General features: G+C 41.0%; 1 protein-coding gene across 1 annotated transcript in view; it reads right to left on the bottom strand.

The window, feature by feature from the left end:
- GPD1L (glycerol-3-phosphate dehydrogenase 1 like) overlaps window positions 1–26,528 on the bottom strand; it is a 69,015-nt gene that overhangs the window by 18,000 nt on the left and 24,487 nt on the right. The window contains exons 4-6 of the mRNA XM_073630291.1: window positions 23,536–23,674; window positions 19,038–19,135; window positions 3,408–3,422 (exon numbers count right to left, since the gene is read on the bottom strand). Coding sequence (XP_073486392.1) covers window positions 3,408–3,422; window positions 19,038–19,135; window positions 23,536–23,674 — 252 coding nt within the window. The remainder of the gene's footprint in view (window positions 1–3,407; window positions 3,423–19,037; window positions 19,136–23,535; window positions 23,675–26,528) is intronic.

Genomic DNA, 26,528 nt, shown 5'->3' with positions numbered 1-26,528 from the left:
TTACAAATGTAACACCTAGAGAGTCCTGCACACACCAATCATGTAGAACAGCCTCTATATTGACTTTCTCTCAACGGAAAACTAAACAGTACTCATGCACATCATATATTGCAGGGACGAATTCCATTCAAATAATGTCAAGCAGAATGTACAGATCTGTCAGCTTACAGTACTGCTGAGCTAGCATCAGTGTTTTTAAAGGGCTGTATCTAGGAAAAGACAGCATGGGAGGTGGTTATCACATCATACACATTATACTTAAAGCAGAGATCCACCCAAAAGAGGAAGCTCCGCCTACTCGCACCCTAACCCCCACTGCCACATTTGGCACTTTGGAGGGGAACAGCAGGACCATTCAGAAAGTGCAGCACGACTCACAGTAGGAAACAGGGTGTTAAACCGCAAGGCTTCACTTTCGGTTTTCCTTAGTGAAGATGCCGGCATCTGCACCCAAAGCCGATTGACGAATCAATTAGGGGTGCTGACATTGCAGGATTCCTGGACAGGCAAGTGTCCTTATATTAAAAAGGTCCGGCGCTACAGAAGTTGCAGCTGCTGACTTTTACTTTAGTTTTTTAATTTTCTTGTTTTTTTTAAAACAGGCTGGAACTCCGCTTTACCCACTTGCTTACTGCCCAGACCAATTTTCAGCTTTCAGCGTTGTCAAATACGCAGTCATACAACACTGTACCCAAAATTAAATTATCATTTTTTCTCCCCACAAACCAAGGTTTCTTTCAGTGGTATTTGATCACCTCTGGTTTTTAAAAATAAATAAATAAATGAAAAAAAACAAAAAAATTTTGAAAAAAAAAAAAAATATATATACAAAAAACAGTTTTATATTTTGTTACAAAATTTTGCAAACAGGTAATTTTTCTCCTTCGTTGATGTACGCTGATAAGCTGCACTGATGGGCACCGATAAGGCAGCACTGCTAGGTTTGCACTCGTGGGCATTGATAGGTGGCACTGATATACACTGGTGGACACTGAGGGCACAGATGAGGTGGCTATGCCTCTTCCTCTTCGGGACCAATGTCCCTTACACAGAAGCCAGTAATCGGCTTCTTTTTCTCCTCATGCTGACAGCACGAGGAAAAAAAAAAAAAAAAAAGGATTACCGATCTTCTGTTTACATCACGTGATCAGTCTCATTGGCTCGGTGATCACAGAGCGCCTCACAGTGATCAGTGACATTCTTGGCTACTATGTCTCTTAATGTAGATGCCTTCCTATAAATCACAGCAATTTACCTTTTATCATAGAAAAGGTTTTTTCCCCATGTAAGAGATGCTACGCCTGCAGGAACACCAAACAAAATGGCCAAAAATGTACGAAATTCATATCTACCAGTAATAAAAAGGAATATCAAATTAAAGACTTCATATAATGCAGAACTGAGGGGGTAGTATATATATATATATTGCAGTATATACAGTATATAGGAAGAACGAAACGACCGATGTGAAAGAGGATCCGAGAGCACATACAAAACATCAGGAATGGTTTCCCTAAACAGTGTTTCACATCATTTTCCACTATGCCATGATAAAAATCCCATTGGTTTTAAATTTTGGGCCATAGAAAAATATAAACCACACTGGCAGGGCAGTAATAAGGTGAGAGAACTCAGTAAAAATGAATCCAGATGGATTTTTGAAATGGGCACTCTCTCGCCTATGGGATTAAGTAATATTTCTAATTGTGGGCGGCACAGTGGTGTAGTCGGTAGCACTCTCGCCTAGCAGTAAGAAGGGTCACTGGTTCGAATCCCAACCACTGTACTACCTGCCTGGAATTTGCATGTTCTCCCTGTGTCTGCGTGCGTTTCCTCTGGGGAACACCGGTTTCCTCCCACACTCCAAAGGCATGCTGGTAGGGTAATTGGATCCTGTCTAAATTGTCCCTAGTATGTATGAATGTGAGTTAGGGACCTTAGATTGCAAGCTCCTTGAGGGTAGGGACTGATGTGAATGTACAATGTATATGTAAAGCACTGTGTAAATTGACGGCACTATATAGGTACCTAAAATAAAATAACTGTATTTGTATATTTCTTTATATAAAATAGTGGTAATTATACATGTCACCACTAGAGGGATTTTTATTGAACTTATTGGTTAGGTTAAGTGCCTGTTCTCGGGTCTTAACTATATTTGTATAACTGTATAATTGCTTGTTTTTACATTTTTTATTATACAAATTCTTTATTTTAAAATGGTTTGTATGCATAAATAAAATTTGTATCATATCTAATATGCTGCCTATGCGGTAATGATCGCATCTGATGGTATGATGATGCACAACGCTCCTTTAGAACCATGGCAATAGTTACGCTCAATAAAAGGTATAAAATATTCAGTGAGCATGTCATAAAAGTCAAGTGTCCAGTGACGTAACACGTAGGGAGGAGCCAGAGACCTTAGTGCTGTGTGAGCACGGACAGCTAAGTGAGGAGATTGGTTCGGTTATATGCAACTGACCGTCTTAAACCCCATACACACTATCAGATTTTCTGCTGATTTTTGTCTTCAGATTTCCCAAAACCATATAATATGAGATCAAACCTTTAGGAGTTTCAATTTGTATGCAATCAGGCAGGCCCTTGCACTACATGGTTTTGGGAAATCCGATAGTGTGTATGGGATCTTAGATGCGATTTCATTGCGGGGCATGTGTGAGTGTAACTGTGCTTTTATTACACACGTTGATTTTAGCCTATTTATTTGCGCAATGAGTTTGTCATTTTTTCTTGTTTGAGCAAAACGGATCTATGAAGGATTGAAAGGAATCAAGATCTGAAAGCAATCCATCACATGTGAACACTAACAGACTCCACACCTGATCATCTGGGTATAGTTGTCCCTTTGTGCTTTTATTTCACCAACTATGGGTGTTCGATTATTCTTCAGTAATTCTTCAGAAGTTTATGAGCAATTTATTCATATTTGTTTGGAAGCACTGTACTTATTTTATTCATTTTTTTGGTTGGGTTCACTGGACATTTATATATGTTAAGTGTTTTTTCTAGGTTTCTATAGGATCACTGTGCAATATAAAGGTTGATGGTAGCGCTTTATTAATTTATTTCATATATATTTCTTGTGATATCAGCACATAACACAATAATAGTAGTCACCATCATTTGAGCACCTTAATAATTTTTTTGGTTCACAGATTTATTCACATCAGCGCTTTAGTTTTCTTTACAGTGAAGAAATGACACTTTGCTTCAATGTAAAAAAAGTCATGAGTGTAAAGCTTGTATAACCGTGTAAATTTGCTATCCCCTCAAAGTAACAATACACAGCCATTAATGTCTAAACCACTGGCAACAAAAGTGAGTATACCCCTAAGTGAAAATGTCCAAATTGGGCCCAAAGTGTCAATATTTTGTGTGGTCACCTTTATTTTCCAGCACTGCCTTAACCCTCTGGGGCATGGAGTACACCAGAGCTTCACAGGTTGCCACTGGAGTCCTCTTCCACTCCTCCATGACGACATCAAAGGAGCTGGTGGAGGTTAGAGACCTTGCACGCCTCCACCCTCTGTTTGAGGATACCCCACAGATGCTCAATACGGTTTAGGTCTGGAGACATGCCAGGTCAGTACCCCACCTTTATCCTCAGCTTCTTTAGCAAGGCAGTGGTTGTCTTAGAGGTGTGTTTGGGGTCGTTATGTTGGAATACTGCCCTGTGGCCCAGGAAGGGGGATCATGCTCATGCTTCAGTAGGTCACAGTACATGTTGGCATTCATGGTTTCCTCAATGAACTGTAGCTCCCCAGTGCCGGCAGTACTCATGCAGCCCCAGACAATGACACTCCCACCACCATGCTTGACTGTAGGCAAGACAAACTTGCCTTTGCACTCCTCACCTGGTTTCCCCACACACGCTTGACACCATCTGAACCAAATAAGTTTATCTTGGTCTCATCAGACCACAGGACATGTTCCAGTAATCCATGTCCCTAGTCTGTTTGTCTTCAGCAAACTGTTTGTGGGCTCTCTTGTGCATCATCTTTAGAAGAGGCTTCCTTCTGGGAAAACAGCCATGCAGACCAATTTGATGCAGTGTGCGGCGTATGGTCCGAGTACCGACAGGCTGACCCCCCACCCCTTCAACCTCTGCAGCAATGCTGGCAGCACTCATATGTCCATTTCCCAAAGACAGCCTCTGGATATGACGCTGAGCACGTGCACTCAACATCTTTTGTTGACCACGGTGAGGCCTGTTCTGAGTGGAACCTGTCCTGTTAAACCACTGTATGGTCTTGGCCACCGTGCTGCAGCTCAGTTTCAGGGTCTAGGCAATCTTCTTATAGCCTAGGCCAGGGGTAGGCAATCCCCAGCACGCGAAGCTTCTTTTGCCAGCACTCAACTCCCTCCCCATCAGCAGAGCAGCACAGGGAAGTGTCAGCGAGACACTAATGCATTCAAATTTCAGAATTCCCCACACAGCACCTGCACTGAGGGGGAGGCACTGTGCCCTCACACATTGTAAAAGATGGGAAACATTGTTTGGTTCTCTAACTTCCATCCACCATCTGGAGAAAGATGACTCACTTGGTTGCCACTACCAATCTCAGAAAGAAGGGATTTCACTGATTGAGAAAAGCACAATCAGGTGACAGTTTGTGGAATTACTGTTGATCTTCTGGGAACTTTGTTGAAATTATTCCTGAAACTTTGCATCACTTACTACTGAACCATTGCACTCAGTTTCCCTTTAAGCCACAGCCAGTATACAGCGCAATGAAAATCACACCCAACCACTTTTTCTCAGCTGCGGGAGCCCCAACTTATGATGCTGCACACAGACCCACTGCTTACAGAAAATGCCCCCCCCTAACCCGAGCTCATTATTGCCCATCCATTCCAGATGCTTGTATGTGACATCACATACAAGCACGTTGGCTGGATGCGAGAGGTGGATCAGCAGGATGAGTGTGCCAGGACAGGTAGATGAATCTAATCTCTGCTTCCTTTTACCACTCTGCATATCATAGATAAGAGTACAGAAGTGGAGCAGATGAGCAGGAGGGTACATCGGTGTGGAAAAAAAGCAACAGGGGTTCAGAGGTGGAACAGAAGAAGAGCAGGGGGGTACCATGGTGGAAGAGATGAGCAGGGGGTTAGAGCAGTGGGGCAGATGTGAAAGGAGGTGTATTGGTGTGGCAGTAGAGTAGGGGGGGGGGGGGGGACAGTGGTGGGGCAGATGAGCAGATGGGTTCAGTGTTAGGACAGATGAGAAGGTGACTCAGTAGTGAGACAGAAGAGAAAAGGGGTACATGTATGGGGCAGATAAGCAGGGGGGTTACAGTGGTGGGGCAGATGTGCAGGGTGGGTTACAGTGGTGGGGCAGATGCGCAGGGGTAGGGCAGATGTGCAACAGATTTGCAGAGGGGACAGTGATCTATGGTGTTAAGTGGCAGGAATTGGAGTCTGAGGCGTGAGTGCAGGATGGTAATTTCTCACTACTAAAGTAGTTGACAGCATTTACTTTATAAAAAAAAATCCTTTTTGTGATTGAGAGTGTGAAGCTGACATTTTTTGTGTGCTCAAAAGGTTGCCTACCCCTGGCCTAGGCCATCTTTATGTAGAGCAACAATTCTTTGCCATGAGGTGCACTGTTGAACTTCCAGTGACCAGTATGAGAGAGTGAGAGTGATAACCCCAAATTTAACACACCTGCTCCCCATTCACACCTGAGACCTTGTAACACTAACGAGTCACATGACACCGGGGAGGGAAAGTGGCTAATTGGGTCCAATTTTGACATTTTCACTTAGGGGTGTACTCACTTTTGTTGCCAGTGGTTTAGACACTAGTGGATGTGTGTTGAGTTATTTTAACCGTGCGGGGTGTACTCAGTGTGTGTGCAAGTGTGTGTATAAAATTTTACAATACACATACACACAACAACGACCAGCAGCAGGCTCTTTAGTGAAGAAGAGACATGCAATGTTCAATGCTTCCTCCCAGAATAAAATAAAAATGTTATCTGACTGCAGCCTTCGGAGTCATCCTGCGACCCAAAGACAGCACCCAGAAGAGAGAAGATGCTGCACTAGCGAAGGACCTTGCGAACGTCAAACCAATGGAGCATAGGCAAGTTTTGCAGAATTATTTCCACTCTAAAAGTGTTACAAGGTTACTTAAAATGCAGCTTCTGACAGCGAGGAAAATAATTTTCAATGAATACAAGGTATTTTGTGATTGGACAACGGAAGATTTTATACTCCCTTGTCCAATCACAGAACGCCTAGCATTTCTTGAAGACAAAATGTTTTTTTTTTTTTTTTTGAATGGAGGAACTGCAGTGTGAGTGACCTGCTGTTATTGCCGTGCTCCAGTCACAACGATTTGTTTTACTACCTGAACTTGGTCACTATCAGAGGCTACATATTTCAAGAAAGGTGCATTGTTAGAGGTACTTTTTAAATTTTTTAATTTTTTTACACCACACAAAACAAACAAACCCCCAGAATACTACATGCAAGTAGCAAACTTGCCCAGGGTACCCAGCCAAGGCTACCAGAGTTTATAACCCTTTTATGGGTGGCCTTGTCTGGTGTATATAAGAGGTACCTTATTGGTACCCAACACCTCAATACAGTTTTTGCCCACACATCTTTAGAGAAGAACTAAAAAAGGCAAAAACTTTTTTATTTTTTTAGATTTCGATACAGCGGGGAGGGGATAGAACCATTACTAGGTTTTTCAGCATCAGCAAATTCATTTGCTCGAATAATCATGATGTAACGATCAATGTCACAGGGAAAGAAAAAGAAAGAAAAAGAAAAAGAAAGAAAGAAAAAGAAAAAGAAAGAAAGAAAAAGAAAAAGAAAGAAAGAAAAAGAAAGAGAAAGAGAAAGAGAAAGCGAAAGCGAAAGAGAAAGCGAAAGAGAAAGAGAAAGAGAAAGAGAAAGCGAAAGCGAAAGCGAAAGAGAAAGAGAAAGAGAAAGAGAAAGAGAGAAAAATGAGGGTAAAAATCAAAAATTTTGATTTGCTACCAGCACAGGAAGAGAGGAAATCTTTCCATGGGGACCATCGGACTAACTAAAAGCGACACTATTATTATTCTACAGGAAAGGAAATTAAGTGAAAAATAAAACTGTTTTAAATTGTCATAAAAATATATATTTGGGATCAAAATCTTTATTTTTTGGCAAAAACATGGCGTGGGCAGATTTCTGCTAGTCACAGGTTGCGTCACACCCCTCCATCAATCTACATGCAATACCCCGCCCCCATTGTGTTTAGCTGGTTAGTGGGCATGGAGGAGGAAGGAGGGAGGGAGTGGGCTGTCATTGTGTATACACCCACATGTGTGACTCTAGAGTCACATGGGCTACTCAGATGTGATCGGAAACTCCCTGAAAACTGAGCATGTGCAGAGTTGCCAACAGCGGAATTGGGGACTTGGATAGAAGGTGGAGATAGAGAGCAACGGGATAAACCAGGTTTTTTGCAGAATACAGAAAAATTAATCTCATGGTGACTGAGCGAGTACAAACAGCATGTAATACGGCATTCATTGATAGTTTTTTTTATGATGTGGGTTTAGTGACACTTTAATAACAAGTCAGAAAAAGCTTCTACCAAGAATGACACCGGCTGTTTAAAAGAAGCAGCAGCCGAGAAGGATGTGTGACTGATGAGCAACAAAATTACACTATAAACCAGATTTAGATTTTAAAAAGTGCATTTTTGGACCATTTAACTCGCTGGCATAAGCAAAATAAATGAATGTCAACATAGCTGAAAATAAACACGAAAAAATAAAAACCCACAACAGTATTAGCAACAGAAAAATAAGCAATCTTCCAGCAAAACTCTAATGACTACTGATGCAAGAACACAGATTTCCTATCTGCCATGCAGGCTCCGAGTTTTAAATACGTATATTAGTCTTTCGCTGGAATTGACTTCTTCCTCTAATCTCAGGGCCAGAAATAAGAGTTATTTGGCAGGTCGCATCTATAAACAGAATCACGATATGGATATAATGCTGTTCCCATGTAAGCAGCAAATCTTATTATACACTGCAGGCTGCACCAGATGATGGCAAAATGTGCGGCACTCCTGTCAACGGTAAACGTGGCTTATCTATTACTCAGCTGTGTAAACACTCGGTACATTGACAGGCTGCACACGCGTCAGGAGAAGGAAAACAGCAAGAATCACAGCAAAGTGTTCTCAAAACAAGCTAACAGTAAATTGCTTCAAAACCATTAATGTATTGAGAAATATCTGCTTAACTAAGAAAAAAAAACGACAGCTTTTAGGAGCTATGATCTGAAAGAGAAGTATGCTAAAAGTAGGGTTTAACCACTTACCGACCGGCTCCTGTACAGATATGTCGGCACTTTGCAGGTGGATAGCCCAGTAACGGCAGCAGCTCCTGCCACAACCGAGGTATCCACCTTTACAGGAGCCGGTCGTGTTTCCGATAATGGTGGTCTCTGCGGCGGGTTCGTGAAGTGAAGAAATAAGTAAAAAAAAAATTTTTTAAAGCGCCCTGTCCCGACGAGTTCGCGCGCAGAAGCGAACATATATGCGAGTAGCGCCCACATATGAAAACAGTGGTCAAACCACACATGTGAAGTAGTACCGCGACTGGTAGAGCTAAAGCAATAATTCTAGCCCTAGACCTCCTCTGTAACGCAAAACATGCAACCTGTAGAATTTTTTTAAACGTCGCCTATGGATATTTTTAAGGGTAAAAGTTTGACGCCATTCCACAAGCGGGCGCAATTTTGAAGCGTGACATGTCGGGTATTAATTTGCTTGGCATAACATTATATTTCACAATATAAAAAAAAAAAAAAGGGCTAACTTTACTGTTGTCTTATTTATTCAAAAAAGTGAATTTTTTCCAAAAAAAGTGCGCTTATAAGACCGCTGCGCAAATACGGCGCGAAAAAAAGTATTGCATTGACCGCCATTTTATTCTCTAGGGTGTTAGAAAAAAAAAAAACAATATATAATGTTTGGGGGTTCTAAGTAATTTTATAGCAAAAAAACCTGTTTTAAACATGTAAACACGTAAAATCCAAAACGAGGCCTTAAGTGTTTAAATGAAGCAACTGAATGCCGAAGCCACACATGTATTTCTGCTCAAAGTAAGCTTTTTCGGCAACAGAACACTAATAAAATGAGTAATTATCTAAAACCTGGTGAAACAGGGTGCAGCAAAGATTTTTACTTTTTTAATCTTCTTTCAATGTAGAAAAACACCTTGCAGGGTTGCGAAAGTGTATCAAAAAACATATTCGGCACAGCTATCCAATACATGGGCACATTTTCCTATTCTGTATATCTTAACCACTTCCCGACCAGCCGCTGCCGCAGTAGGTTGGCTCCCCTGCGTGAGCCATCGCAGCTGTGCGTCGGCTCTTCAAGAGCCTGCAGCGTGTTCCCTCGTGACAGAGCTAGAACCGGGATCTGTGTGTGTACTAATAGATAAGGATGGACTGAAGTAGCGGCTTCTACGACACTGGAATGTTGCTCAACCTGTTCCGGCAGAAAAATTCTACTAAAAACAAAAACGTGTCATATTTTTTTTTCTCAGAAAGCCCTTATTATAGTAGGGTTAAAATCCATTTTTTCCCCCTTTTTATTATTATTATTAGGAAATAGACACAATGAACACATAGCATAATAGAAGAAGTCTCACTTCCATTTTTATTATTATGTTCTGTACCCCAGGGGGGGCAAAATACCTGTAATGCTGTGTACCATCTTCCTGTGTGTTATCCAAGGCTACACTGGTCTACAAAACTTTGGGAAATGATCAACCTCTGAGATAAAAACGTGCCGATTCTTACATATTTTGTTAGATGAATTAGAAAACAGGTGATAAAAAGGTGCTGGTTGGCTAAAGATATTTAACATTACATATTTATACACAGGCGAGTACATCTGCCTACAAGGGAGGGAGGCGTCTGATGATCATGAATCCTTGTAATTTCGAGTACAGTAGGAGAATGGTACCACATGGAAGTGGATATATTTATTTTCACATTGAGACTAAAGATTACCCAACTGTAATTTATTGTTCTTTTATTGCAAGGTACATTTGCCTGGGTCAGATCTACGCATCATACAGTTAGATCTGGTGACTTGTGAAATTGTCATTGCCTAACATTTCCAAGGAACAGTTGGGTGATATTTTCCCTCAGAAGCCAAGATGCGTCCAAACTGAAAAAAAAAAAATGCAAATAACTTCTGCTACATTTGTGGCAAGGTTACATTTGCATCTCAAAAGTGCAGCATGATGGCAGTGGTTAAAAAAAAAAAAAAAAAAAAAAAAAAAAAGCATACTGCCTGTATTTTGGATGCAAAATAGGGAATCAGGACAAGAGTTGGGCCCCTCATTGTTGCATCACATCATCGTCATTGGCTAAACAAGAAAAAGTCCATGCCCTTCGCAGTCCCAATGGTGTGGAGGGAGCATGAAAAAACAATAAATGAAAGAAAAGTTATGTTATTGGAATCAACAAAAAGATATATTTATAATGATTAGTGTGGTACCATTCTCATTGCTAGATCACATTTTGAAGAAAAGTTATGGAGCGTAATCGCACATCCTCCTCATAATTGAATTATTTTGATGCAATTTTGACCTGAAGCTGTATCTTGGAAACTGGAGCCAATAAATATGCAGAACTTAAATTTTCCTTCATTAGTGACCCAATTCTGGTAAAATTTAGGCTCTCTCTATGTAGACCAGTGCTAGCTGTAAGGTTTAAAAACAGAGCATTCCTCCCCTCCTCCCTCCACAGCCTTCCAACAATGCAGCTAGCAGAGAGAAGGCTCCTTTGCCAAAATGGCACTCCCCCCCCCAATCTCTATACACTTATCTGCTTGCCAGAAACATTTTAGCTGACAAGCCTCCCCCAACCTTGCTTTCCTCAGGAAACGCTCATCTCCATATACTCTTTGTTCCCTGGCAAACTGAACACATTATTAAAAATGGAATTAATGTTTTGTTTTCTGGTTTTGAGCCAGACAGCGGAGCGTTAAACCAGCCATACATGATCAAGAGAAAAAAAAAAAAGAAACAACAGGTTTAGCAAGGACCGATGGCATTTCGATCCATGCATGGGCTAACTGGTTGTACACAAGTCAATCGACTTGTGTACAACCAGCTTGTCAGGTTTTCCCTGAACGATCCTTGCTCCTGGCTATAGAAGGCAACATTGATAACTGTATTCTGCAACCTGCTGGTTGAACGAAGAAGAAAAAAAAAAAAAAAAAAAAAAAAGCAGAAGAGGAAGGAAGGAAGGAAGGATCGATCATGTACGGCCAGCCTAAAGCCGGCCATAGAGGGGTCGAATCTCAACCAGTTCAGCAGGGACAGGCCAAGATTCAAACCATCTATGGGCAGGCTGGTTGTACTGAAGTCGATCCATTTAGCGACATCAGTACGACCAGCCTGTCTGATTTCTTTGCATGCCATCACTTCCAGCAGCTATAGTCACCAGCAGTGACCATTGTGTTCTGCTGGCAGGGAAGGCTTCCCCCTGGCAGAACACCATAGCGCTGCAGGAGGGATTCACGCATCAAGACTGACACTGTTGATGGGGGAAAAAAAAAAATAATCAAAAAATTTTCTTTATTTCCATCTGTGTTAAAAGCAAAAAAAATTGCGCAACATCTTTTGACTCAGTCTCCCAGAACCAATATGTAATCAACCTACATAATACAATGCAAAATAACTCATTGGTCAGAAACAGACTATTGGTGGGCCAGTTTTGTGGCTTAATAAGCATATCTGCTGTTCACCATATATGTTAGGCGCTCACTATATTTCCCTTAGGCAAAGCAAGGTTTTATATAACACACACACACACACACACACACACACACACACACACAAAAAATGCACAAGCGTGCATCAAATTTATTAGTGCTGTTCAATTTCGCTTTTTAAATCTAGGATTTTAAGAAGACTTATTAGATCACTTAAAGCAGAACTCAACTATCTAAGCACCACAAACAGAAAAAACGCAATTTAAATTTATTTTTAAGATTTGAAGCAAGCTCCCCTGCCATCCATGTCACCATGCTTTATTTTGCTGAGAAATCATTATGAACCCCCCCACCCCTGATAGCATTTCTAGCCACAGCCATCATTAGTAAGGGCAGATGATTCAGGTAGCATTTGCCTTCTGGAATACATCTGGCCCTTAGCTCAGGCATGCAGACAGGTGTGCCTAGCTTGGGGAAAAAACAAAAAACAAACACCACACACACACACACACACACTTCTGGGGTGTATTTACAACATTTTGGCCTAGGCCAGAGACCAGGAAGAAACATAAAAAGCAATTTAACCAGTTGCCACCCACAGGATATTTACTATGGGCGGGTAGCACAGGCAGGCTGGATCATGTACATCGTTCAGCCTGTCCCAGGTTAGTGGCGCTTATGAACACCCCCTGCTAATCTGCGCTGTCACTGGCTACAGCGGGATTTTGTCAGCAGGTCCCAGCCAATAATTTACTGCTGAGACATGCTGATTGACTGTAGCCACTTACAGCACACAGTCTTGTGTTTACAGACACATGGCTCTATAGACAGATCAGCGACAGCCAGGTCTGTTAGTAAAGGCAGCACATATTACACACATTATACTTGTTAGACACACAGTTAACCCCTTACTAGTCAGTGCCATTAACCGGTTCCCAACCATCTCACACAGATATACTGCGGCAGAATGGCTCCCCTGGGCGAAACCCCATAAGGTACGTCCTTCTGCTTGTCAGCCACCAGAGGGCGCGCACGCTGCATGGTGGGGGACCAGATGCGTGTGGCCGGCAGGCACGGGGATTCGTGTGTGTAAACACACAAATCCCTGCGCTGTCAGGGAAGAGGAAACATATTGTAGCATGTAGGAAAAACGATACGTCTCCTCTCCTAGTCACTCCCATCCCCACACGGTTAACCCCTTGATCGCCCCCTAGGTGTTAACCCCTTCCCTGCCAGTGACATTTACACTCTAATCAGTGCATATTTATAGCACTGATCGCTATATAGTTGTCAATGGTCCCAAAAAAAAAGTGTCAAAAGTGTCCAATCTGTCCGTCGCAATACCGCTAAAAATCGCAGATCACCGCCATTACTAGTAAAAAATAAAATAATAAAAATGCCATAAATCTTTCCCATAGTTTGCAGATGCTATAACTTTTGCGCAAACCAATCAATATATGCTTATCGCGATATTTTTTTTCTTTTGCAAGAATATATATTGGCCTAAACTGATGAAGACATTTTTTTTTCTTTTTCCATTTTTGGGGATATTATAGCAAAAAGTAAAAAATATTTTTTCTTTTCAAAATCGTCGCTTTTTTTGTTTATAGCGCAAACAATAAAAACCGCATGAGGTGATCAAATACCAAAAGAAAGCTCTATTTGCGGGGGAAAAAAAAAAAAAAGGGGACGTAAATTTTGTTTGGGTACAGCGTCGAACAACCGCGCAATTGTCAGTAAAAGTAACGCAGTGCCAAATTGTAAAAAGTGCTCTGGTCAGACAGGGGGTAAAATTTTCCGGGGCTGAAGCGGTTAATACAGTGTACAGCATTATATTTGATCACCATTTGTGTCAACGTCAGTTAGTCAACCCCCCAGCAAGGGTGTTAGCGCCAGATTGCCTGCCACACTATCACAGTCCCACAACAAGTCGCTGTTCACAGCGACAGACAGAGATAGATAGATAGATAGATAGATAGATAGATAGATAGATACACACACACACACACACATATATACATACACATACACATACACACACACACACACATATATATATATACACATACACATACACACACACACACACACACATATATACATACACATACACACATGTACAGTGTTGAATGACCGCGCAATTGCCAGTTAAAGTAGCGCATCGCTGAATAGAAAAAAAAACGCTCTGGTCATGAAGGGGGTAAAACTTTCTGGAGTGCAAGTGGTTGAAAACAAGTAAATATAAAAAAACATTCTTTCCCATCTATTTACTAATGCTAGCAGCATAAGGATTAAAAATACTTAAATGTGGATTGAGACATTTAAGGGGTTGATTCACTAAAGGCAAATCCACTTTGCACTACAAGTGCACTTGGAAGTGCAGTCGCTGTAAATCTGAGAGGAAGCTCTGCTGATTTTATCATCCAATCATGTACAAGCAAAAATGCTGTTTTTTAATTTTCCTTGCATGTTCCACTCAGATCTACAGTGACTGCACTTGTAGTGCAAAGCGGATTTGCCTTTAGTAAATAAACCCATTAGTTCTGCTTTAAGAGAAGTAATTGGTAAAATTCTGCCTCAAGGTAAAAAACTTCAAATCTATCCTAAAATGTTTACTTTTGAAAGGCATGCCTAAGAGGCGATGGGCACAAGATGTGTGCCATCACAATGCTTCATTAGCCAGAAAAAGCTCTGCTTTGTGCACCTAAAATTTCATTTCGATACCGAGACATGATGATTTTAGACATGATGATTTTTAGACTTCAGTCTAACAATTGGAGTGGCATTATTGGCCACTAAGACAGCCCAAGGCCGGCCACACACGGTACAAAGAATTAAAATTTTGCACAATTCCCCTCATCAATACAGAGACACGATTATGGCAGGTGGGAGAAGTCATCCCCGCCAGAAGACCGTGATTATCTGGTAAGGCTGTAGAATCTGCTTGCGATAAATCGCAAGAAAAATCCAGCAGGCTGGTTGCCCATTAATGGTTTGAATCCCGGCCGTTTCCTGCTGAACCAGCCGACATTCAAACCGTGTATGGCCGGCCTAACTGGCCTGTGAAATGGTGGCTGGAGGGCTTTAGGTGAATCAAAATCAGGAGAGGCACAGGAGGAGGCCTTTTCGGCAGTAAAGGTAATAGCAGCCCAGTCCAATTTTAGGCACGACTTCCTTTTGAAAGCTAAAATGGAGCAAATGTTCACTTTGAAGTTACTTTTTTTTTCTTCCTTCTAAGAATTTTTATTAGTCTTTAGACATCTCTTTTACAAAACCATCAATCATGTAATCCAATCTCTCAATTACAGGTAAAAGTCAATATAATTATAAACCTTTCAGAAATAGAATTTCCTTAAAATATTCCTATACAAGAAAAAAAGCCAATATAAATACACCAGAAAAATAAAAATAAACACCCCCCACACCACATTCAGCGCCTTGCCTTCTAAATCCTATATACATTTCATACAGCCATAAACAATATAACTGGCTGATCACCATGAATACCCAGGTACCCTCCATATAGGACACGCCAGCCAGTGTCTCCCTCCTTAAGACCATAATCCAGGGGTCTCAAACTGGCGGTCCTCCAGCTGTTGCAAAACTACATGTCCCATCATGCCTTTGCCTGTGGGAGTCAATTCTTGTAACTGTCAGCCTTGCAATGCCTCATGGACTTGTAGTTTCGCAACAGCTGGAGGGCCGCCAGTTGAGACCCCTGCCATAATCTATTCAGAATGAAATGAAGATGGTGCTAAGCCGGGATAACAAGCCACCTATTGCAATTATTTTTACATTTTTTTGGGCAGTTCCTGTATTGGCAGATTAGCTTTGTGTTTTCAGTTCCTCCAAAGTGGGGCAATAGGGGGATAACCATTTTTGAGCAAATTTGTGGGCTTGAATAGCACTTGAGTAATAGGTACATGTATTTTCTGGTAATCTAGCCTCGTCCACCATGTTCAATAAACATATTCCTGGATCTTCTGCTAAAGTAACCTGAAAAAAAACAATCCTATAGTAGTCAGAACCCCTTTCCAATATCTAGAAGTTTAGGACATCTCCACATCGTGTGGATCAAAGTGGTGGGGCCACTGTTACATTTAGGACAAAAGGGATTTGCTCTACAATGCCAGGCAAACAGTTTTTGCCCATTTAAAAGGAAACCTGACATTTGTGAACAAAACTCTTGTAACATACACTACATTGCCAAAATTATTGTGACGTCCACCTTTACACAAACATGAACTTTAATGGCACCCCAGTCTTAATCCGTAGGGTTCACCATTGAGTGGAAGGCTGTCCACAAGGTATAGGAGTGTGTCTATGGGAATGTTTAAACCATTTATCCAGAAGCACTTTTATGAGGTCAGGCACCGATGTGGACGAGAAGCCTGGCTCGCATTCTCTGCTCTAATTCAGCCCAAAAGGTGTTCTATCAGGTTGAGGTCAGGACTCTGTGCAGGCCAGTCAAGATCCTCCACCCCAACTCACTCATTCACACAATTTCAAAAGTTCAGTATCAAATCTTTTGTTGGGGGGGAGATTATGGTGTGGGGTTGTTTTCAGGGGTTGGGCTTGACCCCCTCTTTTCAGAGTAGGGAACTCTTAAGGAGTCAGCATGCGAAAACATTTTTGGGACAATTTCATGCTCCCAACTTTGTGGAACAGTTCGGGGATGGCTCCTCCCTGTTCCAACATGACTGCGCACCAGTGCACAAAGCAAGGTCCATAAAGACATGGATGAGCAAGTTTGGGGTGGAGGAATGTGACTGCCTGCACAGAGTCCTGACCTGACATTCTTCCACCCCAAACTAGCTCATCCATATCTTTATGGATCTTGCTTTGTGTACTGGTGTGCAGTCATGTTGGAACAGGGAGGAGCCATCCCCAAACTGTTCCCACAAAGTTGGGGGCATGAAATTGTTCAAATATGTCTTGGTATGCTGACACCTAAGGAGTTCCCTTCACTGGAACTAAGGGGCCCATCCCAACTCCTGAAAAACAACCCCACATCATAATCACCCTCCACTAAATGATTTGGAGGTATGGCCCAATACTTCTGTAAATTGCGTGGATGAGTGAGTTTGAGGTGGAGGAACATGACTGGCCTGCACAGTCCTGATCTCAAACTGATAGAACACCTTTGCGATGAATTAGAGGCAGAGACTGCGAGCCAGGCCTTCTCGTCCACATCAGTGCCTGACCTCACAAATGTACTTCTGGAAGAATGATCAAACATTCCCATAGACACTCCTAAACCTTGTGGACAGCCTTCCTAGAAGAGTTGAAGCTGTTATAGCTGCAAAGGGTGGAGCCAACTCAATAGTGAACCCTACAGACTAAGACTGGGATGCCATTAAAGTTCATGTGCATGTAAAGGCAGGCATCCCAATACTGTTTTAGGCAATATAGTGTATATAACTGCTACATATGTCATGTGTAATTTAAATAATAAATAAAAAAAAAGTCCCGACTCGATAAGCAAGCTGCTGTTATCAAAATAATTTTTGTGCAATATGGTGACTTGAAAGTGTTCTGCACATCCATGCACAGAATGTCCCTGGAAATCTAAGTCCCCACATGAAACTGGCACACTTATTTGTAAAAGGTGCAAAAAAAAAAACAAATGCTGACCCTTCAATCAGAAAATAGGTGTGAAAAGGTATAAGTGAAACAAACCATAATGTCTTCAAAACAGAGAAGAGGTTTGGAACTGCAAAAAGGCATCTTATATTCCCAGAGGGACTTGGTTTGTCTCCCCCCCCCCCCCCCCCCCCCAACAAAACTAGAGTTGCACTTTAAAGTCAACCCAAATGGTGTCCATTCAGGACATAGCAGGTCCCTTTCACTTCAAATACTCAAACCCCCCCAAATCACAATGGTGGGGAGAAGATCCTTAGCATTATGTGAACTTACATTCTGACCCAACCCACACAGGGATAAAGGTTTTATTTTTACAGCTCCAGTGAGCTAACAGGGTAGTGGGGGCATCAGCAACAGAGCTACGCTATCAACCTGTTATTTTGCCTTGAATAGGCAAAGGACATGTACAGTATCTTTTAAAGCTTACCTCCTGGCAAACATCTACATACACAGATGAAGAGCATTAAAGGAGCGAGATTATTCTTCAAAATATTTTTTTTTTTTTTTTTTTTTTTATCTGTCTATCTAGTTCTGAAATTTACACAGCCAGACAGTAAAGCCAAGCCCATTACATCACTTTTTTGGTTATAGCTAAAGAACACAGTGGTATCATCTCCAAGCCTGTGACTGGACACTGAAGGAATAGTAGCAAACTGATCAGGTCATCTCTCTGCTCACTCCACTCCCTTCTTCTATCATGTTCATTGTCAGCATGCAGCACGTCCGTCGGCTTCAAGTGATGCCCCTCTCTCTCCCTCATTCTACAGTAAGTGCTGCTATACTGAGGATTAAAAGTGGCTGATATCAAGACAAATTCAGGTACTTGCATTTCAAATATACATTTAAAAAGAAGTTTGGGGTATAAAAAAAAAAAAAAACAAAAAAAAAAAAAAAACAAAAAAAAAAAAAAAAAAAAAAAACACACCACAAACCACACACACGCTTCATCATTGGTTTGATGCTGCAGTTGCCACCCACCGCCTCTGAGTGATCACATGACAGCTAATCAGTCATTTCTGAGAGCAAGGAGCAGTAACTTAGCCACTGCTCTCCATTCTGCCTCTACAGCACGGAGCACAGCTGTCTCTGGCTTTCAGCCACACGCTAAGAGCCAGAGCCAGCTGTCAGACAGCAGGCTGGATACCGACAATATAGTCGGATCCTTTCAGAACCTGGAGCGGCTCTGTGACCTCAGCTGAGAGTGGGCTTTACCCCCATCGGCTGATTCTGGGAAAACAAAAGTAAGTGCACTCCTGTGTCCCACAAAAGCAGTATGGCCAAAAACGCTTTAGATGTACTTCGGTTTTAAAAGGTTTATAAATACAAATAGAGCTGCATATTATTTATATACACACAAAAAAAAAACAAAAAAAAAAAAACAAATATTTTCAGTCTATGCTGAGGAACTTTTTTTTTTTTTTTTTGGAATTGTAAACTCATTCTGGTCAGGTAAAATGATAGAATACTGTATGTTATTTAAATACTACAATGGTATGCAAAACATAAAAATGCAAGAGATTTCAAAAAATCTGAACAGCATTTGAGATGGAGACTTATACCAAAGTTGCAGAGATGTACAAGAGGGCAGCAGAAGTCACATGAAAAAACAAAAAATGTCTCCTTTAAGGCACCACAAGTTCCACAGTATCTGCATCGTCCACCACAGTTATACGGAAATTCGGGGTCTGCAGAAGTTCTTTAAATAAAAACCCTTGTTCAAGCACTCTGCTCCCTGGGTAAAAAAACAATGAACAGCATTAAAACAAACATTCCACAAAATAGATATCCTTAGAGGGTTTTTCTCAAATCTAAAACAAGAATTTGTTGGCTCAAAAAAAAAAAAAATAAATAAATAAATACTGTATTGCTTTGCAAGAAGGCCCTCTAAGCTATTTAGGGTTATATCAGTCATTTCAAGTGGCAAACATTTATGGATGGTGTGTACGTGTCATCTACTGTAGATTTCTCACCTACACATGGTAAAGGGCTCCAGAGTTCACAAAATGTGGAGAGAATAAACATTGTTTTTTTTCCTGAATTTTAGGTTCTGTGGTAGGTCCTGGAACCCGGAGACTTTGTAGAGTTTTGGGTAGGACTGAGCCTCCATTCCTAGGTCCACATCTCATCTAGTGTCCAGACCTCGTTTAGTTTCAGCTGTCCACAGGCCTTTATATGTGTGAGCTGACTGATGCCCAGGGCTCTCTCCCTCTCTGCTGAGGGAGGCTGCTGCTGGGTGAGTACTCACCAAACACTTTATAAGAAAAAAAAAAAAAAAAAAAGAGAAAGCTACCTGCTTGTGTTGGGGAAGCCATTGTATGGCACCCTGGTAATCAGGAACTGACCTGAGTTTAGTTAGGTATACTGTGACGTTTATGACGTACAAGGCCAGCACCAGAAGATTTATGGCCACAAGATTTACCACACCGCAAGAGGTCACCAGTAGAAGCAAGGAAACATCTGGGGGAGGTTCTAGGTTACAGTATATTGGGTAAGAGAGGGTTGGGAAGGGTGGGGAAGTGTGTCAGTTAGTGGATTTTAATTAGAAAGTGACATTTTCTAATAAAAAACGCAGAGTGGGCCTCTGTCGCTCACCCCTAGATGCATTAGATAGGGACAATTAAATACCCATTATTAAACAAATCCATCCTATTTCCTGAAATAGCTTCATTCAGGGCATGTCCTGAATGATAACTGTCACAGTTGCTTGTGCTTTCAACTAAACTTACAAGCCTATAAATGAACACATGGTCAGCACCAGGATAAGTTCACCTTTAGTAACATGTTACACCCACATAAATATGGGTGTAACACGGGGGGGGGGGGGGCACAGCAGCACACTGGTCCTAGTAAATGGCTGTGCACAAGTCTGATCACTGCAGGAGAGCAGGCCGAGCACCAGAACAGGTAAAGAACTGACCTCATGCCTATTGTGGTCAGTTTTTGATTGAAAGCAGAGGGCCTAGCTGGAACAACAGTATTTCACACAAAGAAAAACAGTACAAAAGAGAACAGGATCCCTTTTCCTACAAGTGCATGGTACAGCAGGCACATATCAGGAATATGAAATGTTGGGTGTGCATATCTTTAACATGTGAAAGTAACTTCTGTTAAACAAAAAAAAAACAAAAAAAACCCAAAAAAAAAACAAAAAAAGGGAAATACAAAAATTTGCTCAATGATGAGCAAACGTCGTCAAGATTTCATGGCCTCCAATTTCAGGCCCCACACACGGTCCTGTTCTCTACTTTGGGCTGAGTATTCCCAACGACCACTGAGCACAGAAAATAGGTCAATGGAGCTGCAGTATTATAGGGAACAGTTATAACAACACCCAACGCCCCCATTTAGCCTTTCAAAATTCCCCGAAGTGGGTTCACCAAATATCGATCCCAAAAGAAAGGAAACAATTATAATGCGGCTGAACATGCAACATTAAAAAAGATACATCAACTGCCCTGAAAGGGTTTTAATGACCATTTTAATATACATATTAATAAACCCCGAGCACTTTTTATGGGCGTCACATTATTACCTGATCTCCAAAGCATGAAATTGGATAGCTAGAACATTATGTCTCCTATTTGTCGCTTTCAAGACATTCAGGAGACATAATGAAATTATGCAGGGCAAACAATTCTATGTCTGAGTGTGCAGAATTTATTCCTTGATTGGATATAAATAGCTTTTATTTTGTCTGCTGAATGATTATAGTTTAATGTGTTATACAATATGGATAATAATTCCATTACTACAAGTGGGCATACAGTAACGATACATAATCAGAGAAAATATACTCTAAAGCAGGTCTACATAGCTGAGGCTTTTAAACAGACAACGGACACTCCTATACCTTGCTCTGATTACATATATGATCTATAAAACAGACATATCATTTGGTGTTGAGGCCAAATAACCCAATTTTTGTCTCATCTGACCAACTTAAAGATTCTGAGGCCACATGGTTAGATGAGATTAAAATTAAATGATTTTGCCTCAACACCAAATGATATGTCTGGCAGAAATCAAATACAGCTCACCATCTAAACACTAATTCCTACAGTAAAGAATTGAGGTGGTAATATCCTGTTATGGGGTATTTCTCTGCAGCAAAGACTGGAGCACTTGTCAGGACGGAAGAAAAATGGATTCAAAATACCATCAAATTCTTGAGGAAAATCTGATGCCCTTTGCCAGAAAGTGGTCAATGGGAAGAAGGTTTACCTTCCAACATGACAATGACCCAAAGCACACAGCAAAAATGACCACATAGTGGTTGAAGGAGAAAAAGGTGAATGTCCTTGCATGGCCTAGTCAGAGCCCAGACCTAAAACCCATTGAAAATCTGTGGAACAACATGAAGACTGCAGTCCAGAAATAGTCACCATCAAATTTAACTGAACTTGAGTAGTTCTGCAAAGAAGAGTGGGCAAATATTGCAAAATCTAGATATGCAAAGCAGGGTGGATTTGATTTAAATCAAGTCGATTTAAAATCATGATTTAAGTTACTAGTAAAAAGGCTTGATTTAAATCAACTCAATTTAAAGCATAATTTTTTAAAGAGTAACTGTCATCTGACCCGCTGTTGACTCACCGACAGTCCCATTCACTTTAATGGGACGGCTGGTGATGGGGCAATGACAAGGTGAGGGACGTGGAGGCAGGTGAGTGGATGCCCGCTAACAGGCGCTGCCATGGTGGATCTGAAATGACAGGTGCTCTTTAAATGTAAGGCCTCAATCTTGCTAGTAGTTTCAATCTTTAATATTTGCAAAGAAAATTAAGGTTTCCTGTTTAGAATAATAAGCTGTCAGCTTAATAAATATTCCCAAACTGGGTCTCTTTCACGGCCTGCTGCCATTTTGCTCCTCAAGGGAGGAATAAAGCAATTCAAGCTATGTGCAGAAAGATCACAAGGTTTATAAGCTGCTTAGAACGTTTCACTTTCATTTTTACTGCCTGCCCTTCCTCCTCACACTTAGAGCCTGGTACAGATGCATTTCTCTTCAAATCATACAGTTTGTGGTGTACATAGATTTGCAAACAATGGGAAAAAAGGAATATTCCTGAACTTTGTTTCATCTCGCTGTGAAAGTATGTGAGTGCATTAATGCAGTGCATGTTGTTATCTCTGCTCGCATTCATTGAATGAGTTTACCAAAAATGTAAATATTGCAGAATATACAGCCTCATGCTACATAACTAAGCTCCATTTCATGCTGAACTAAGATTTTTAAGGTATCTTAAATAGTAAACTATCTTTAGATAGATTTTTACTCCAAAAGCATTTTAAAATTTAAATAAATTTGATCAAAATAAAATTTAAAAAAAAACAGATTTTTATCCACCTTGGTGCAAAGTTAGTAGAGACATACCCTAGACTAAGGGTTGTGATTAAAGTAAAAAGGTGGTTCAACAAAATACTGACGTAAGGGGGGGGGGGGAATCCTTTTTCGAAGTCAGTGATTCGTTTTTTTTTTTTTTTTTTTAACAGCTGGATAAAACAAAAATTGTGCGTCTTCCCTTCAGGCTGAGTCTTGGCTAGAACGTGTGTGTGTGTGTGTGTGTGTGTGTGTGTGTGTGTGTGTGTGTGTGTGTGTGTGTGTGTGTGTGTGTGTGTGTGTGTGTGTGTGTATATATATATACACACACACACACACACACACACACACACACACACACACACACACACACACACACACACACGTACATAGGGCACAGATAATCAAAGTCAGTTGGAAAAAAAAAAAAGTTATATGCTTCCTTGCACTGTGCCTGCGACCACACGGCAGTGATTGCCTGCTCTTTAGGTCAGTGAAATCTGGAAAAGCAATAAAACCAATCAAGGGCCTACAGCCCTGCATTGGACGCAAGGACAACGCGGGACAGTCTGCTGCTGAAGTATAGGGGAGCGCCAGATCAGGCAAGTAAAACTGCTTTTACAGCCCCTACACAAACAACCATTTAACTCTTGCAGTATGGAGGCAGCCCCACTGCATGGGAGGATAGTTAACCCCAGATTTGGGCATTAGTGTGTGCCTACAGAACTATAGGGATACTTTGCTCGCCAGACACTCGGAACAGGGATCCTCCAATGTTAAAGTATACACAAGTATAGCTATATACAGCTTACCTATTGTTGTCTCACAAAACTTCTCTGCGGCCACTTCATTTGCAATGTTAGCCCCCATCAATACACTAATATCGATTCCCATTTTCTCACGAATAATGTCAGAAATTAGTTTCAGACCCTCTGGGCCTTCGTCTATACCCTGAAAAATAAATAGAGTGCAAAATATTTAAGGGAACAAACCCACTTACTATATACAGTGAAAAATGTTTGTGTTAATGTTGAATTCCAGATGGATAAACAATTTAATCTAATAATGAATGTTTTAAAACAATTATATTGATAACTGCAACCTATAATCCCATGAATAGCAGCATTCAGAATACATGCTGCCAGTCAACATTCAGGTATGCTTACCGGAGGGGAGAACAAAAAGGTACAATCTAACCAGTGCACTACTGCCCATTCATATAAACCCGTACAGCCGCCATTGCTACACATAAAAGCGAAGTACAAACAAGAAGAGGGAACACTAAGTGCTGTAGAGTTAAAAAGCTGTAATGGTAAAATCAAATGCAAAATTGGCCACTCACAAAATTAAAATAGGAAGAAAAAAAATAAAAAATAAAATGACAAAAAACAAAAAAGACGCATGTACTCAACACTCCCAGCATGAAAGCCTCTCTGTGTTCACACTTGTAGTGCTGTATAGCAGTGCTGTCAGATGGTGGAATAGCTGCAGCTGAAGGACAGTCCGAAGCTCTGTACACAGGCAGCGTGTGTTGCAGGGGGATCTCCTGGATGAGGTCACCAGCGGCCGTGCAGTGTGCGCGGCTACACATTTCAAATGAATTTCTCTGTCAAGCCTTCTATGAAGGCTTGAAAAAGGCGGTCCTTCGAAATGCATAGCCACACCCACTGCACCGCCCACATGTGACATCATTCAGGAGATCCTCTACAACACACTGTGCCTGTGTATAGAGCTTTGGACTGTCCTTCAGCTATTCCTCCATCTTCCATCCAACTGCGGATATAGGATTTTATACATTTTTTTCTTTCTATCGGAAGCACTAGAAGGACTTGTGTCTTTTCTTCAACCAGCCTACCTATGTAACTCAGAGTACATACATACCATACATACTTCCATAGATCATTGTTTGAACAGTGCACAAGGCAGGCTGTGGTGGCTACATCGTAACTAGAATACAAGGTACAACGTCTTGTTAAAGAAGGGCGTTTAGAATCTCTGCGCGACTAAATCTGCAGCATCAGTGACATTCTTCTTTTAAAAAAAAAAAAACAAAACAAAAAAAAAAAAAACCCAAAAAAAAAAAAAAAAAACCCCTGCCATATGCCATGAACATTCATATTATAGGAATGTAATTGTAAGAAGCAAATTCCCATCCTAAAGCCTCTTAAAGGCATTAGATATATATGCAGATATGATCATCTCAATATGTTTTAAAGTTTAAAATACAAGTACTATACTTACTATAGTTTTCAGATGTATAGGAAAATAGGGTTATTTATACATTATGTATGGAGGCTGTTCTTCCTGTAGTTTAGCTTAGTGGTTGTGCTTCTCACCCTCAATGTTAATGTAACTGGTTTTAACTCGGAAGTTCCAATTAAGGGTGCTATTTGCAGTAATTAAAGTGTATCCAAAGCCACAAGTTAATTTTGTTTATTTTCTTTCATTTTTAACTTGTTTCAGGTTTTTACTGCTGTGCATCAATGATGGGGCATCTCACCATCTCCATTTATCCAAGAGGTCAGTTCCTCCAGTGCCAACTGTCCAGAAAGGGATTTTTCTTCACTTTGGTGAGATTTACACTTCCTTCCCATTGTGAAGAGACTGGCAGAGACCTGCGCTATATCTGTACATGCATGATAGATGTGTAGATATCGCACCACATACGCCATCCTCACCTAGACAAGGATGGCAGAAGTATAAACACTTGACCTGTAATTTTATATATATATATATATATATATATATATATATATATATATATATATATATAACCATCAGCAACTTATAGCACGACTGCAATATTGCTGTGGACAGTGACACCGACATTTTGTGGGAACCAGTGACACTAATACAATGATCAGTGCTAACGCTATGCACTGTTAGTGTACTGACACTGGCTGGGAAGGGGTTAAACAACTATGACAATCAAAGGGTTAAAGGATAAGTTTACCTTTGGGAACAGGTTACATATTCCACCTGTTTTTTTAGGGTGGAACATGTAACATGTTCCCAATGCTGCAGCCGAAGTGCCGTAACTTTTTCAAACCAGCATGGCAGTGCAGGGCTCCGCACACATGGTTGTGTCATTCATTCACACAGCTGTGTGTGAACGAGTTACAAGCCCTGACCTCCTTTGCGGCTGTCGGCTTGTAGTTCTCAGTGAACAACCCCAGCGCTGTGCAGCACTGTGGTAGTTCATTGATTCTTCCTGTCAGATTACATCTGCTTGCCCATACGGGCACACAGATACACTAACAGATCTGAAGAAGACATGCATGGCACCGGCGATCTGCTGATCGCTGGTGCAATGTGCTACAGGCTCATATACACATATACACACACACACACACACACACACACACACACACAAACACATATACATATAAACACATAAACACATATACATATATACACACACACACACACACACACACACACACACACACACAGTTCTGCACAAAACGGCCACCTGTAGCAGTAAATCTGCTATAGTGCGGTTGGCAAGTGGATAAACTATAAAAATAAACAAAACGTTATTTAAAACTACGATAAAAACAGATCTAGAGCTAAAATTACTTTTATGGCATTGGAGGAACATACCATGAAAGAAAACCTGAGAACACACGAAATGGACAGGAAAGCCCAAACCTGCAAGACAGAAACTGAACCAGAGCTACACCCTTCCAGCTGGACACATATGCCTCTGGGAACACAAGCCCTGCACAGATATTACTTGGAATAGCTTTATAGCAGTAGGTGCTTGTGTTGTACACCAACAAACGCATATCTAGAATGGTTGTGA

The sequence above is a fragment of the Aquarana catesbeiana genome, linkage group LG05, assembly GCF_042186555.1.
Source record: "Aquarana catesbeiana isolate 2022-GZ linkage group LG05, ASM4218655v1, whole genome shotgun sequence".
NCBI lineage: Eukaryota > Metazoa > Chordata > Amphibia > Anura > Ranidae > Aquarana > Aquarana catesbeiana.
The sequence above is the reverse complement of the archived record's forward strand: the minus strand, read 5'-3'. Positions and strand labels throughout refer to the sequence as shown.